Source organism: Phacochoerus africanus, chromosome 7 (assembly GCF_016906955.1).
Source record: "Phacochoerus africanus isolate WHEZ1 chromosome 7, ROS_Pafr_v1, whole genome shotgun sequence".
Classification (NCBI taxonomy): domain Eukaryota; kingdom Metazoa; phylum Chordata; class Mammalia; order Artiodactyla; family Suidae; genus Phacochoerus; species Phacochoerus africanus.
The window spans coordinates 82244407-82259881 of record NC_062550.1 but is presented as its reverse complement, the minus strand read 5'-3'; the positions used below and the strand labels follow the sequence as shown (position 1 = coordinate 82259881).

General features: G+C 38.7%; 2 protein-coding genes across 8 annotated transcripts in view; both read left to right on the top strand.

Annotated features, from left to right (window-relative positions):
• Positions 1 to 15475, top strand: part of SENP1 (SUMO specific peptidase 1) — a 52410-nt gene that overhangs the window by 15217 nt on the left and 21718 nt on the right. For all 7 annotated transcript variants that reach the window (XM_047788095.1, XM_047788092.1, XM_047788091.1 and 4 more), the window contains 4 exons: positions 1991 to 2162; positions 12042 to 12145; positions 12228 to 12514; positions 14676 to 14730. In XM_047788095.1, coding sequence (XP_047644051.1) covers positions 1991 to 2162; positions 12042 to 12145; positions 12228 to 12514; positions 14676 to 14730 — 618 coding nt within the window. The remainder of the gene's footprint in view (positions 1 to 1990; positions 2163 to 12041; positions 12146 to 12227; positions 12515 to 14675; positions 14731 to 15475) is intronic.
• LOC125131453 (BCL2/adenovirus E1B 19 kDa protein-interacting protein 3-like) lies at positions 8071 to 9555 on the top strand. Its single transcript, XM_047788104.1, has one exon. It carries the CDS (start codon positions 8379 to 8381, stop codon positions 8967 to 8969), a length of 591 nt encoding a protein of 196 aa, XP_047644060.1. The 5' UTR covers positions 8071 to 8378; the 3' UTR covers positions 8970 to 9555.

Here is a 15475-nt window from a genome sequence, read left to right as displayed (position 1 = left end):
TGATGTTACTTTGGTATTATATGAACGACCAGTTTCAAATCAGACTTAAGAGTTAATAATGTCAGTTGATAATCCTTATCTGATAATAATTTTTAATTGAGGTATAATTGACATATAGCATTAGTTTTCAGGTGTGCAGCATAATGATGCAATATTTATATATATTGTGAAATGATCACCACAGTAAGTTTAGTGAACATTTGGCACCAAACATAGTTATAAAAAATTTTTTTTCTTGTGATAAAGAAATTTTAAGATCTGCTCTCCTAGTGACTTTCAAATAGGAAATATAGTATTAACTGTAGTCATCTTGCTCTACATGACATCCTCATAACTTACTTATGTTACCACTGGAAGTTTGTACTTTTTGTCCCCCTTTGCTCTGATATTAGAGTTAACCAAATAGTGTTTTTCTAATATTGTCATTTCTCTTACACTTATTAATTGGTACTCCTCTATAAGGGAGAACTTTTTTCCTCATTAGCTGGGGCTATTTGATTACCCTGAAATACATTTCCTGTTGGAAAGGCAGGATATGTGATTAGATCTTTCTTTTTCATTACCAATTTTCAAAGTAAATTTTTTTAAGTAGCCACTGCATGTGGTTCAAATGAATTTTTCTGTTCCTTTTTTAGTGTCATCATAGATTCACTGTGTTTCAATCCACTACAGCTATTATTCTTTTAATGCTTACATTCTCACAGCTTTGGGTAGTTGGAACTCTTAAGGCTTATGTCTCTGTGACTCGACCTCTTTAATTGTTGGTAGCACCCTTGCTTTCTGGTAATGCAAGATGCCCTCTTGCATTAAATAGTGTCTTGCCTCATACTGTCATTAAACAAACACATATGCACACACATACATTCTCTCTCTAAAGCATAAATACAGAAGACATTGTGGGGAATTCATTATATCTTTACCAAATTATATTCCCTTTGCCATCGTTTCCTAGCTGCATCTACCCATCCTAAGAAAAGAAGCCTCTTTCTGAAACTCCAAGTTCTTGTTCCTCTCCCCACTTGAATACATACAGAGGTCATTAGTGTTTGAAGAGTTAGAATATATGTATGTTCTAATTTTCTTTAGACCTAGACTGATTTCATTTGAATCCAGAACACATATACTGGTTTAAATAGTTGACTTCATTAAATTCAGTCTAGTCAGCTACGTACTTTATTCTTCATCATCAGCAGAAAGAAAATTAATTATGCAGAGCACAAGTACCTTTGCTGCATAATGATATATGAAAAAAGCACATAGAAAAAAAATTAAATTATTAACCTAGCCTTAGAGATAAAGCTCAGTTTTGAATCCACAAAAATATTTTTCTTGCCAATTTTTTTCCCATTATTTGAGGCACATACGGTATTAAAAAAAAAAAAAAAAATTTCCTTTGAAAGAGGTAAATAGTGAAGCCAAAAAGAGAAGTCACAGTGATCCAGCCTCATAAAAAAGTCTTCTGGTTGTTTTTAATGAAGGACGGGAGCCCTCTGTTGGTCTTTTAGGAAACTTTAAAATTCAGTTGAAAAACAGTTGAGAAGCTTCAGCTTTATCCATCTTTGCATGTTTAATCTTAAAATAATTCCCTCCAAAATGCTGGGGAAAGGATGCTACAGGGAGTAAATAGAAAGTGTGTGCATATTAGCATACCTGGTACCCAGCTTGTCTGAAAATGTCCACTCTGATATGCTTTCTGTCATACAACACAGGTCTGTGGTTACTGACCAAAGGAACTTAAAAGTTTGCAAAGCTAAGAAATACAGTTTTTAGTTGTTTGATAGTTACGTAGCTTAGCAATTTAAGACCTCCTAAGTGGTAGAACCTGATGCAGCAACTCATGTATCATTTCTTATGTATTTCCCTCCAGGGTTCATCTGTCATTCTGCCTGTTAATTTTTTTGTGTTTGTTATTTCTTGAAAGTGAAAATAATCACTAGGTTAGATTTTCTTACTTACTGTTCTTGTCTTTTCTTACAAACTTTTTTTTTAGTGGATTATCAAACACTTTTACGGGAAAGTCAAACCATCACTGCCATGTGTCTGCATATGAAAAATCTTTTCCTATTAAGCCTGTTCCAAGTCCATCTTGGAGTGGTTCATGTCGTCGAAATCTTTTGAGCCCCAAGAAAACTCAGAGGCGACATGTTAGTACAGCAGAAGAGGTAAGGAAAACCTGAAACAAAAGCTACTAAAGTTAGATTCTTTCCCTACATTCAGCCATTTGTTCCCTCAGATTTAGATATTTATTAACCATTGCATTTACTCAATCCTTTCTGTGTTTTTTTTTTTTTCTTTCTTAATTACTCTTTGAGTGCTATCATCTGTTCTAAAGAAAGTAAGGAGATATTTTCTCAAGATTTTAGTATTTTTCTTACCATCTTCTATTCCTGTTGGACGGCAGGCTTAATCTTCAGTATTTTCTGAATGGCTTCACATACATCAGATTCTCTCTCTTCTCTTTTGGACCCTACCTAAAACTCTAGTTTCATATGGCAAAACTGTTAACCTTGCTGGATTTGATAAAATACTTGCCCTTATTTCTTACTAGGACAGTTTTTCTTCCATATAAAAGAAAAATCAAGAAACCAGCTTAATAATTTATATCCTTTCATTATGAGTAAGATCTTTGAGATCATAGACTTTCTCCACAAGAAAGATGTTGACACTGTTGTTATATTTATTCGACTTAAAGGAAAAAGTTAATTCTGTAAATATAACATAATACATAATTTATGCAATAAGGAAATGTGCTTATACCTGTTCAATTAAATATTTATTATGCATCTAGTGAGCTTCGGACCATGCAGATATAAATGAATAACAATGACCTCACATTTAAATGGCATTAGAGTTTCCAGTATACTTTCCACACAGTTTATATTCTTTTAACCCTGCGAAATAGGTAGAGATGAGATAATAACCACATTTTACAAAGTTGGAAAGTAAAGATCAGAGGTCACACAATAATAAATGGCCAGCCTGCAGTCCAGGTCTTCTGAAGGAGCCTAGTGTGGTATGCTTTCTGTTACACAGTATGTGATTCCTGTCTATTGGGGCTTATAGACCATGGAGTTAAGAATATAGCATTATGTGCTAAATAATTACATAATTTGGTGGTGAATATCTCTTAGGTGGCAAAACTTGATTATTTGTGACATGGTTAGTAAAAATGTTGTATGTTTTAAATTTGTATTGAATCTAAAATATCCAACAGAGGATGGCAGAACTAGTAAATCATTTTTAGCAGAGGGAAGGACAGACAAGAGTTGCCTTTGGTGGTAAGAGCTGAGCAACAGTTATGAAAGATTTATTTTTCACTGTACCTTTTGTAACATTGAATTTAGTACCATGTATGTATCAGTTGTTATATACATAAATAATTTTTTTTTAATTGCTGGAGTTGTGGGGGTTGTGCTTTTGCTGAAGTCTAGGCAGCCTACATGGTACAGAGAAACTTGTGAAGAGGGAGACAGCAGCAGCATGGCAGCTGGATTCAGGCTTCCCACACCCTTCCCTGCCCCATGTGGCGCTGCTGGGATCAGGATCCTTTAGACTGTGTTCATTGTAAGCCCACCATTCGCCCACTAGCCAGCCAGTCCTTGGGACTGTTCAGCCCCTCCTCCTTCACCTTCACTTCCAGCCTGAGGACTTAGGCTGACCAAATACTTTCATCCTTCTAATGTACCCTCCAGGCCACAGACCAGGCCAATGGAGGACATGAAGCTATAGAGTTCTCTTTCCTTTTATAGTGCCAAGAAGATGCCAAGGGTTGAACCTATCGTGTAGAACAAGAGATGCAAGAAATTTTGCCTCAGTTTTTTTAGGTCTATAAATCTGCTTTGAAAAGCAAGTCACTTGTAGTGTAGAAATATGAATAATCCATATTATATGAATAAGACAAAATATTGGATCACATTTTATTAAATGAAACTTTCAACAGATAAGATATTTAGTTTTAGATATTACAATAATCCAGATTAAAATATATTATTTTCCTGGGCCTCCCGGGACTAAAGGATTTATTGATGGATGCTTATAAACTAGAGGAAAAGTTATATTCTATGGAAATACTAGGATCTCCAAGGGAGATGCTGTTGCTTATGTTAGAGGAGAATTATGTATGAATCTCACTTCTGGAGTTGTCTAACAGCTTCAGGAATATGAAACCATCTACACATCAACATATTACCACTGTACTGTTGAGGCTTAGAACAGGGGTTTGAAGAGAATACCTGAAGAAGAATTTGGAAATGTGCAAGTGGTAGCTGTACCAACACTTGGCTGATGGCTGATTCAAGGGCAACATTAAAGAATGATGCTATCCAATAGAGAAGCCATTAGCTACATATGCTATTTAAATTAATTCAAATTAAATTAAATAAAAATTTAGTTTCTTAGTCACACTAGCCACATTTCAATTACTCAGTCATATATGGCTAGCGGCTGCCATATTTTAGACAGTGCAGATATAGAACATTTCCATTATCACAGAAAGTTCTGTTAACACTGTTACAGAGAATGTGAGTTTGGGAAGAAAAAATACTAGGGACATTGGAAATGATAAATAATACAAAGACAAGTAGTTTCTTTTCAATTATATTTTGCTTCCAGACATGCTTTTCTACAAAATATTGCGCAACATTTTAAGATACTGTACTTCCCTATAGATGATACTGATGGTTTTATTCTTTAAAAAAAAATACTTTACAATTTTGTTATAAACCAAGAATTTTTGACTTAGAAAATTGTTTAATTATACACTTTTCATACTTGAAATTTATTTATATGGTATAAAGCTGTTACTTTAAACAAAATCAGAGTGGGATTTATAAAGTATTATTTGGGGCTATAGTGAAAGGAATTACTTGTTTGCTAAAATTTATTTTGTGCTTTCTGTTAAATTTCTTTTTTTGTTTTTTGGGGGGGTTTTTTTGGCCACTCCTGGGGCATGTGAAAATTCCTGGGCCAGAGATCAAACCTGAGCCACAGCAGTAACCCAAGCTAGAGCAGTAACAATGCTGAGTCCTTAACTGTTGGGCTACCACGGAACACCATCTGTTAAATTTGTATAATTTTGCACTTCAGTTTTATGATGGAACCTCTTATAGAGGCATCTAAATGCAAGAATATGCCATATTTTATTCTTAATAGAATTCAGCACCTTAATTATCCTTACACTTATTAAACTTCCTTTGATCCTTTATTAGGTTTAAAATATGACATTGGTGAACTTCCTTTACCATTTTATCCAATTATTTGCTCACTCAATAGAAAATAGTTTAGTAAATAATATACAGAAAGGATGTTTTCTTTTACTTTAATAGTACCAGGTGCTTCAAAAAAGTATTGTCTTTGAAATTTCAAGTGACTTACCTCTGCATTTTGTATTTTCTTTTGGTAAAGCCAGAAGTTTTATGTTCTTTTTCTTTCTTTTTTGGTTTTTGGGTTTTTTTTGATTTTTAGGGTCAGCATGTGGCAGATGGAAGTTCCCAGGCTAGGGATCAAATCAGAGCTGTAGCTGCCAGCCTACTCCACAGCCACAGCATTGCAGGATCCAAGCCACGTCTCACCCTACACCACAGCTCACATCAATGCTGGATATTTAATCTGCTGAGCGAGGCCAGGGATCGAACCCGAATCCTCATGGATGCCAGTGGGGTTCCTTACCACTGAGCCAAATGTTATATGTTCCTTTGAGAGTTGCGCAGACTATTTTTTCTTTCTCCAAAACAGTTCTAAATAAAGTGTAAAATACCCAGTGTTTCTTGTTTTAATGAAGCCGAAAATAGAAATGTATCTTTCATCATTAAAAATAAAAACAAAAAAGATGAATTCTTATAACTTCCAAATTAAAATGTAGAATAGTGAAGGATCCTTAATGCCTTTTCTGTCACTTCTTTTTTAAACCATAAGTTAGTTTAAGTTGGAAGTATGGGGCATGAAGAGACTGCAGATAATTATTTGGGATATGGAACAGATAATTATTTGGAACTATCTGGAACCTTTATTTCTGTTCATTTTATGTTCTCTAATGACTTTGAAGTTGTGCAGGCTCAGACAAGAAGCTTTTCTTTGAAGATATATTTCCTGGGGAAAATGATTCATGGGCAACTTTTGTGTTAAATTGATTTTTAAAAATCAATTATTGAAGTTCTCTTGTGGCACAGTGGGTTAAGGATCCAGCATTGTCACTGCGGCAGCTTGGACTGCTACTGTGGTGTGAGTTCAGTCCCTGGCCCGGGAACTTTTATGTGCTGTGGGTGCAACCAAAAAGGGAAAAACAATAATTAAAGCCTGATAAGTGTTTTTGTAAAAATCAATTCTTTGTATTGAGTTAATTTAGATTTCTTTATATTTATTTATTTATTTGGACAATTCAACCATTGCTCTTCATACGTTCCCATAGTTTTGTTTTAATTTTGTCTTTTTAGGGCTGCACCCATGGCATATGGGGTTCCCAGGCTAGAGGTCGAATGAGAGTTTTAGCCACTGGCCTATGCCACAGCCACAGCAACACCAGATCCTTAACCCACGGAGCGAGGCCAGGGATTGAACTCGCAACTTCATGGTTCCTAGTTGGATTTGTTTCCGCTGCACCATGATGGGAACTCCAATCTAGATTTCTTATAATTTGCATTAGCTGAGTCACTTATTGACATCTTGGTTCTTCATGTTTTATTTATAAATATAAAAGCTTATCCCAAGAGGAGTTCCCATTGTGACTCAGTGGATTAATGACCCAACATGGTATCCACAAATATGTAGGTTCCATCCCTGGCCTTGCTTACTGGGTTAAGGATCCAGCATTGCCACAAGCTGCAGTGTAGGTCACAGATGCAGCTCGGATCTCGGGTTGCCCTGGCTGTGGTGTAAGCAGCAGCTGCAGCTCTGGTTCGACCCCTAGCCTGGGCACTTCCATATGCTGCAGGTATGGTCATAAAAAGAAAAATATATACATCCCAAGAAAACATTTTGCTTTGTGATGTGAGGAAGGAGGGAAATGTTTCTAACTTTTTATGGTTGAAAGCTTTAGTGTACCACCAACAAAGGACCTTTCTATGTCACTGTTCTTAGTGTTCTCTTGAGGTCTTTGGGATATTTCTTTACTTTCCCTTGGTATGCAGAGTAACCTCTTAGACCAGTATATCTGCTTTACTTTCCTCCCTATGATAAGATAATACAGTCAGAGCTTTTTAGAATGTAGTTTGGTGGACAGTGGGAATGAACTTAAATGACTAAGAGTTGATTTCAGAGTTCCTGCTATGGCTCAGTGGGTTAAGAATCTGACTGCAGCAGCTCTGGACATCATGGAGGTACGGATTCAATTCCTGATTGGGTGCAGTAGGTTAAACATAGGTCTCAGCTGTGGCTCGAATTCAGTCCCTGGCCTGAGAAATTCCTTGTGCAGCAGGTGCGGCCATTTAAAAAAAGAAAAAGTTGGAGTTCCCGTCGTGGTGCAGTGGTTAACGAATCCGACTGGGAACCATGAGGTTGCGGGTTCGATCCCTGCCCTTGCTCAGTGGGTTAACGATCCGGCGTTGCAGTGAGCTGTGGTGTAGGTTGCAGACGCGGCTCGGATCCCGCGTTGCTGTGGCTCTGGCGTAGGCCGGTGGCTATAGCTCCGATTCAACCCCTGGCCTGGGAACCTCCATGTGCTGCAGGAACGGCCCAAGAAATAGCTAAAAAGACAAAAAAAAAAAAGTTAATTTTGGAATTCACCTTGTGGTGCAGGGGAAACGAATCCAACTAGTATCCATGAGGATGCAGGTTTGATCCCTGGCCTCAATTAGTGGGTTAAAGATCTGGCATTTCTGTGAGCTGTGGTGTAGGTTGCAGATGAGGCTTGGATCCCACGTGGCTGTGGCTGTGGCTGGCAGCTGCAACTCCAGTTCCACCCCTACCCTTGGAACTTCCAGGATGTGGCCCTAAAAAGCAAAATAAATAAATACTTAAAAAAAAAATGTTAGGAGTTCTCTGATGGCCTAGCAGGTTGAGGCTCCTATGTTCTCACCGCTGTGGCTCTGGTTGCTGCTGTGCGGCATAGGTTCAGTCCCTGGCCCAGGAATTCCCACATACTGCCTATGTGGCAAAAAAGAAAAAAAGAGAACCTGAAATAAAAGTTGCAACTCTCATTTAAAAAAAAAGTTAATTTCCATGACTCAGGTGTGGTATTCCTCCATTTTACCACCCCTGAAAATAAGAGCATACTCTTAACCCTGTTACACTGTGGATTAGGTTATCTGGTGTAGTGGAAAAATGGAGTCAAAATTTACATTGAGGGGTATTCAAAAATTTCAGGTATTAGTCAGGCTGTGCTTGAGCTGCTGGTCCCTTGCAGCTGCCACCTCTCCCTCTACCCTGGTGCCCTCGCCGCTGCCATGCCACAGAGCAGTCAGGCCCCTGGGTTGCAGGAGGAAAGCCTGCATGGCTCCTCGGTAGAGTTATACTTTGGCAATAATGGGAATGGGAGCATCATTCCAGACTCTGTTTCTGTTTATAATGGCAACATGGAAAAAATACTGCTGGATGCCCAGCATGAATCTGGACAGAGCAGCTCTAAGAGTTCTCACTGTGACAACCCACCTTGCTCACAGACCCAAGACACTAACAGAGCTTCTGAGACAGACACACATAGTGTTGGAGAAAAGAACAGCTCTCATTCCAAGGAAGATTATATGGAAAGAAGGAAAGAAGTCGAGAACATCTTGAAAAAAAACTCAGACCAGATTTGGAATCGGTCAGGTCAGCCAGAAAACATCCCCCCCACCAAGGAGTTCCTCCTCTTTAAGCACCCAGCGTGCATGACCACACTCAGCATGAGGAACACAAGTGTGATGAAGAAAGGGGGCACTTTCTTTTCCGAGTTCCTCAGAGTATTTCTCCCATCTCTTCTGCTGTCCCACCTGCTGTCCGTCTGCACGGGAATCTACAACGGAAGGTGCCTGATGACATCCCCCAGTGGCTTTTGATGAAGAACGGGGGCCCGACTCTCCTGTCATGGGGTGTATGTCAGAGCCTGCAGCACAGCTCAAGGAAGAAGCTGCAGCACCGGTCCCATCTTCTGTAAATGCCGAATTCCTAACTCAGGAAAATACAGACAGTAAGACTCTGCTTGCCTGTGATCACACAGGTTCAAGTCCTAAGCATGTCATTGGTTTATAGCTCCTGTTATCACCTGCTAGTGACCTGTCTTTGGACATTATAAAAATCTAAGAATAAATAATTTTAACATACCTAGTCATGACATATCTTGTATTTTAACAAATTACCTGAGACCTTGAGTTACACACTTGATCTTAAAACGACATGAGGGGTTTGTTTATCCCCAGTAAACGCTGTGGCCTTACTACTGTAGAAGCACTTGAAGTGGACACCTCTGTCTACTTCAGACCCCTCGTCCTGGCTGTGCTGGTGACTCTGTCACCTGACCTCTAGAATCCAGGCTGTAGATCTGCTTGCGCTGGGCAGTCCCCACACCCACATGGGATTCCCTCTGAGACTTGCCCATTTCCTGGGCGTAACCACTGGGACAGTAGGAAGCTACTCTCTCTGGATTGCTGAATTAGTTTGTGCTCAGTTTTTTAAGTTCCTATGTCTATTTTAAAAGGCTGGAATAGGAAAAAATAAATCTTTGCCAAATTAAAAAAAAAAAAATTCAGACATTAAAGTGCCAGACATCACAGGTTTCCCGTATATAGATCACTATGGATTTCACTGTCAAAAATCTCTCTTACAATCTAATAATGTGTAATGATGCTTCATTCAGATTATCTACTTGACAAATTTTCATAATAGCAAATTTATGTTTTTATAAAGCATTACTTTTAATTTTTTTTTTTTTGACCATGCACAACACATGGAAGTTCGAAGGCCTGGGACTGAACCCAACCATAGCAGCGACCCTAACGCTGCAGTGACAATGCCAGATCCTTAACCTGCTGTGCCAGAAGAGAACTCCTAATTACAGTTTTTTTTGCTTGTTCGTTTTATGGCTGCAACTGTGGCGTATGGAAGTTCCCATGCTGGGGGTCAAATCAGAGCTGCAGCTGCCAGCCACATCCACAGCAACTCAGGATGTGACCTACCTGCAGCTTAGGGCAACTGCAGATCCTTAACGCACTGAGTGAGGCCAGGGATCAAACCTGAATCCTCATGGATACTAGTCAGGTTCTTAACCCAATGAGCCGCAACGGGAACTCCATAATTATGGTTTCTAATACTGTAGACTGTCTCCTCACAAACACTAAAAAAGAGGACCGCCATCATCTCGAGTATAATGGTAATGTCTAAGGGTTTATTTTCTTCATATAGAGCATGGCAAATTTGTTTCTTCTCTTTTTCTGTTTTGATACCAAATGCTCAACTAGTTCTACCTTTTCTGATTACTCAGCTGTGCAAATTTAAGGATATTTTTTCTTATGAGGAGTTAGCACGACTCATAGTGCAGATGTATCTTGTTAGATCAGTAACATAATGACAGTGTGATTGAAATTTACCTTGTAGCAAAACTCAAGGAGAAAAAATTTAGTGTCTCTTTACTTTTTCATAGATAATTGCATCGTGCTTTTACCAAACATTTGTAATTGAATAAAATGCTATGTGTGTGTTGAAATGTCACAGTTTAGGATGTTGCTAGCCCTGGCACAGAGTATTAAAATTGTTTTGTGAAGACTGGTGGTTGTACTAAACTTTTTATAAGATTTTGCAAAATACCAGGGCATGTTATTTAGCGAGTGTAGCCCATTGCTTCAGGGGATCTGCGCAGAGTAAATACTTTAGCATGGTTATAGTGACAAGTCCTTATGTGATCTGGTTCTCTGCTAAGTGACCTCATTTATTACCACCCTTCTCCTCATTCACACGACTTTACTGTTCTTTGAACATATCAAGTATATTCTGTCTGAGGGCATTTGCATTTGCTCTGCCCCTACCTGGAATGCTCTTTTTATAAATTTGTATGACTGACTTCTTCCTTTGATTTAGGTTTCTGTTGAAATAATCACCTTTTTAGAGAGATCTTACCTGTTCTTGCTGTCACCCCTCCATCACTTTTTATTTTATGTGCTTCATACTACTTGACTAGTTTTTTGTCAATCCTTTAATTGTAATATAAGCGCCACAGGGGCATGAACTTTATTTTATTCAGTGCAGCATTTCTAGTGGCTGGAGCATAGTAGGTGTTTGAGTCAATAAGTGAATTATGTGCTTTTCCCTAAATTCACTATTGGGACTTAAGGAAAAAAGTAAATGCTGGTGATGAAAACAATCTCTGGAAAACACTTACACTCTTACAATAGGAATAGTAATATAATTGGAATAGGAAACTTTAGCTAGATATCCCACTCTAATCTTACCTCTTCTGGGAGTTCCCATCGTGGCTCAGTGGTTAATGGATCCGACTAGGAACCATGAGGTTGCAGGTTCAATCCCTGGCCTTGCTCAGTGGGTTTAGGATCCAGTGTTGCCTCAAGCTGTGGTGTAGGTCGCAGACGAGGCTTGGATCCCGCGTTGCTGTGGCTGTGGTGTAGGCTGGCAGCCACAGCTCCAATTAGACCCCTAGCCTGGGCACCTCCATATGCCGAGGGAGCGGCCCCAGAAAAGGCAAAAAAAGGCAAATCATCATCATCATCATCTTGCCTGTTGTGGTTACTTCCTTGTGATTTTTCTAACAGGTGTCAGGAGTCAAGAGATATATTGGAATAGTGTTTAGAGATCCTTAAATGTTTTATTTCAGGGACTCTATCAGTTGACTCAAAAGTGATTGCCTACTGGCCTTTCTGGTTTCACATTCTATAGTTTCTCTGTTCTGTTATTCATGTATATGCCCCATAATTTTCTAAAATATACTGTCTGGTATTTACTTCACTCAGTTCCTCTTATAAATACTTTACAATTTTCTAGAATATTATTAATGAACCATAATTCTTAATTATCATGAGGATACTCCCTGGGCTTCGACAGAGCTTCTGGAAGTCTAGATGCTACTCTGAGAAACATTTGCCTCATTGGATGTGTTTAAGATTTTTTGTTTTCTTTTATAGACAGTTCAAGAGGAAGAACGAGAGATTTACAGACAGCTGCTACAGATGGTGACAGGGAAACAGTTTTCTGTAGCCAAACCCACCACACATTTTCCTTTACACCTGTAAGTCACAGAAACATCTTTCACATGAATTTAATTCTACATTTTGTTGTTTGGTATTGAAACTATACTCTTTTCTTTCTAGGTCTCGATGTCTTAGTTCCAGTAAGAATACTTTGAAAGATCCCCTGTTTAAAAATGGAAACTCTTGTGCAGCTCACATCATTGGCTCTGATACTTCATCATCTGGATCTGCCAGCATTTTAACTGCCCAGGAACAACTGTCCCACAATGTGTATTCCTTATCATCTTATACCCCAGATGTTGTTGCATTTGGATCCAAAGATTCCGATCCTCTCCATCAACCCCCACAACAGCACTCACTTCCACATCAGCCAGATAACCTACCAGCTTCAAATACACAATCTGAAGGTAAAAATGGTATTGTATAACTATATTTTCAATTCTAAGAAGCAACTAACTATTTGATCTCTGTGGATTACAGGCAAGGTAGTAATACACATGAAACTTAATTAAGATGTAAGATATAAGATGCCTTAAATACATTTAATTCAGTTAGCCATGCCACAAATAAACTAAACATATAAGTAACTTGCTTTTTTCTTACATGGAGATGCAAATGATTTCATATGATATTTTATTTAAAAATTAACTTCCTGAACAATCTTGTGTCAGATAGCCCAATTACTTCAGTACTTTCTCTGTTTCTAGTACTATGCAATGAAAATTAGGTGCTCTAAAGTTATAGGAGATTTGAAACATCAATTAAGAATTGAAGTAAAGGAGTTCCCGTCGTGGCGCAGTGGTTAACGAATCTGACTAGGAACCATGAGGTTTCGGGTTCAGTCCCTGCCCTTGCTCAGTGGGTTAACGATCCGGCGTTGCCATGAGCTGTGGTGTAGGTTGCAGACACGGCTCGGATCCCGCGTTGCTGTGGCTCTGGCGTAGGCCGGTGGCTATAGCTCCGATTCAACCCCTAGCCTGGGAACCTCCATATGCCGCAGGAGTGGCCCAAGAAATAGCAACAACAACAACAGCAACAACAACAAAAAAGACAAAGACAAAAAGACAAAAAAAAAAAAGGAGTAAAAGTTCTTTGGGTAGTACTTAGAAAACCTGGCATCAAAGAGTTTTCTACCTAACCTTCAGCTAACTAAAATATTCACTCTTTTAGCATTCCAGTTAGTTAGAAGTTTTGCTATGATAATTTTTTTTTTGTTTGCTTAATTTCCCGTCTCTCTAGGTAAGTGTTATATGTGTGTTAGGTATGTAACTTAGAACAAGTTTTATAAATGGTTTGACATTAGGGATCTTTCGCTAAATCAGTCTCTAAGGTCTCCTCTCCTTCAGGTCATTTAAGGTTTGTTGGTGTTTTTTTGTCTTTTAGGGCCAAACCCGCGGCATATGGAGGTCCTCAGGCTAGGAGTCCAATTGGAACTGTAGCCACGAGCCTACACCACAGCTACAGCAATGCCAGATCCGAGCTGCGTCTGTGACCTACCACGGCTCATGGCAATGCCAGATCCTTAAGCCACTGAGAGAGGCCAGGGATTGAACCCTAGTCCTCATAGATGCTAGTTGGGATTGCTAACCACTGAGCCACGACGGGAACTCCAAGTTTTTTCTTTTTTTTTAATATCTATTCCTCAGTTTTCTTAAAATTCTTACTTGGGAATTAAAAATGTTGGTGACATCATTATGTAGCTACACATATTCATGAAAATTTGTATTAAATTTTGTGTGAGGTGATTTACTAAGAATTCATTAAAAGCCTTTAATTTCAGAAACATGCATTGTGTGGCAGATGCTTAGAACAAATATACCACGCCAAACTGTTTACTTACTTTCCTTATGTGTTTATTAAATATTTTAAGTGAGGTTCTAATCATAGCGCTTTAGAAGGACATGATTCTTACCTTTATCAACATAAAATAAATTCTAGAATGCTAGAATTTGTTCCCTTTAGACTCTGCTACTTTTTTTTTAGCTATGCCTATGGCATGTAAAAGTTCCCAGGCCAGGGATCCAACCCATGCTGTGGCAGTGAGCTGAGCCGCTGCAGCTACAAAGCCAGATCCTTTACCTGCTGCTCCAAAAGAGAACTCCCTGGACGCTTCTACTTCTATTGTAGCTGCTGCTCTTTCTTTCTGCCTTCCCTCCTCTTGTATTCCCCTCTCTTTCCCCTTCTTCTTCCCTCTTTCACCTTCTTCAGTCTCCTGGTAGTTCATGAACTAAAGACTTTGGAAAATCTTGGCATGTTCTTAATTCCCAGGAATAGAAAGAGGAAGCACAGGGAGCAAGCACAGCCTGGGAGGAGGTGCTGAAGGGCATATATACTTGCTTTAGAGTGATTGCTTTATTTGTGAGGCAAGCTCTTCACTAAGGCCTACTTATGGCTCAGTGAAAATGGACCTGCCCCTCTTTCTCTTCCATCTTACCTTTATCCCTATGCTGTATTATTTTATGGAGATAGAATATAACAAAATGTGGGAACTTAAACTACAGATATCTAAATGGTACAACTGCGTGGAATTTTGTTAGTAATGATAACCTCTTGTGTTTCTTTGTTTAGGATCAGACTCTGTGATTTTACTCAAAGTGAAAGATTCCCAGACTCCAACTCCCAGGTAAACTTTGGTTAAAGGACATTTTTAAAAATTTTGTTTTCTCTCTCTTTAATCGCAGTTTCTTCACTAAGAATTACATAATATTAAAGTAAAATGGCCTAAATTCAGGCCTCTCTCGTGTGTTGTTTGAATTATTTCAGTGACTTCCTAATTGATCTTTTTTTCTTCAGCCTCCATTCTGTTCTTCATTCCATCTTCCATTCTGCAGAGCAATCCTTCTAAAATGTATATCTAATCGTTCATTATACTCCCTGCAGGGTGGCTTATCGGATGTAGAATCAAGCCCAAACTCCTAGTATGGTGTCCTACACCCTTCCTCCACTATGCATTCTTTCCTTTAACAGGTATTTATTTGGGTGCCAGACAACAAGAACTCCAAATGTGTTCTTACCTCCACTTGTTTTCAGTATTGCACACTAAGTAGCCCCTCACAGTGCTTCCACTGATCTCCCCGACTTTCTTTCTTTGTTGTTGTATCAGTTTACTGCATTAAGGAAATAGGTCACATCCTCTTTGTTCTCTCCTTACTAACCTCAGTGACAGTAGGGAGGTAATAGAATAGCATTTTCATCATCAGTGATGATGGTGATGGTTGAGAATACTAATTCTCAGAAGTTAGGCTGAGGAGCAAAGGATAACCTTTGAGCCCTTGTTCTTGTCTTTACTAGGACAGATTGCAGAAATTTAAGAACTGAAAGGGACTCCAATCTCCATATTTATAAATCAAAGGCCCATGGAAAGGAAG

Excerpts from the sequence above, each read along its gene's own strand:
- LOC125131453 (XM_047788104.1), top strand. The coding sequence starts at position 8,379 with ATGCCACAGAGCAGTCAGGCCCCTGGGTTGCAGGAGGAAAGCCTGCAT.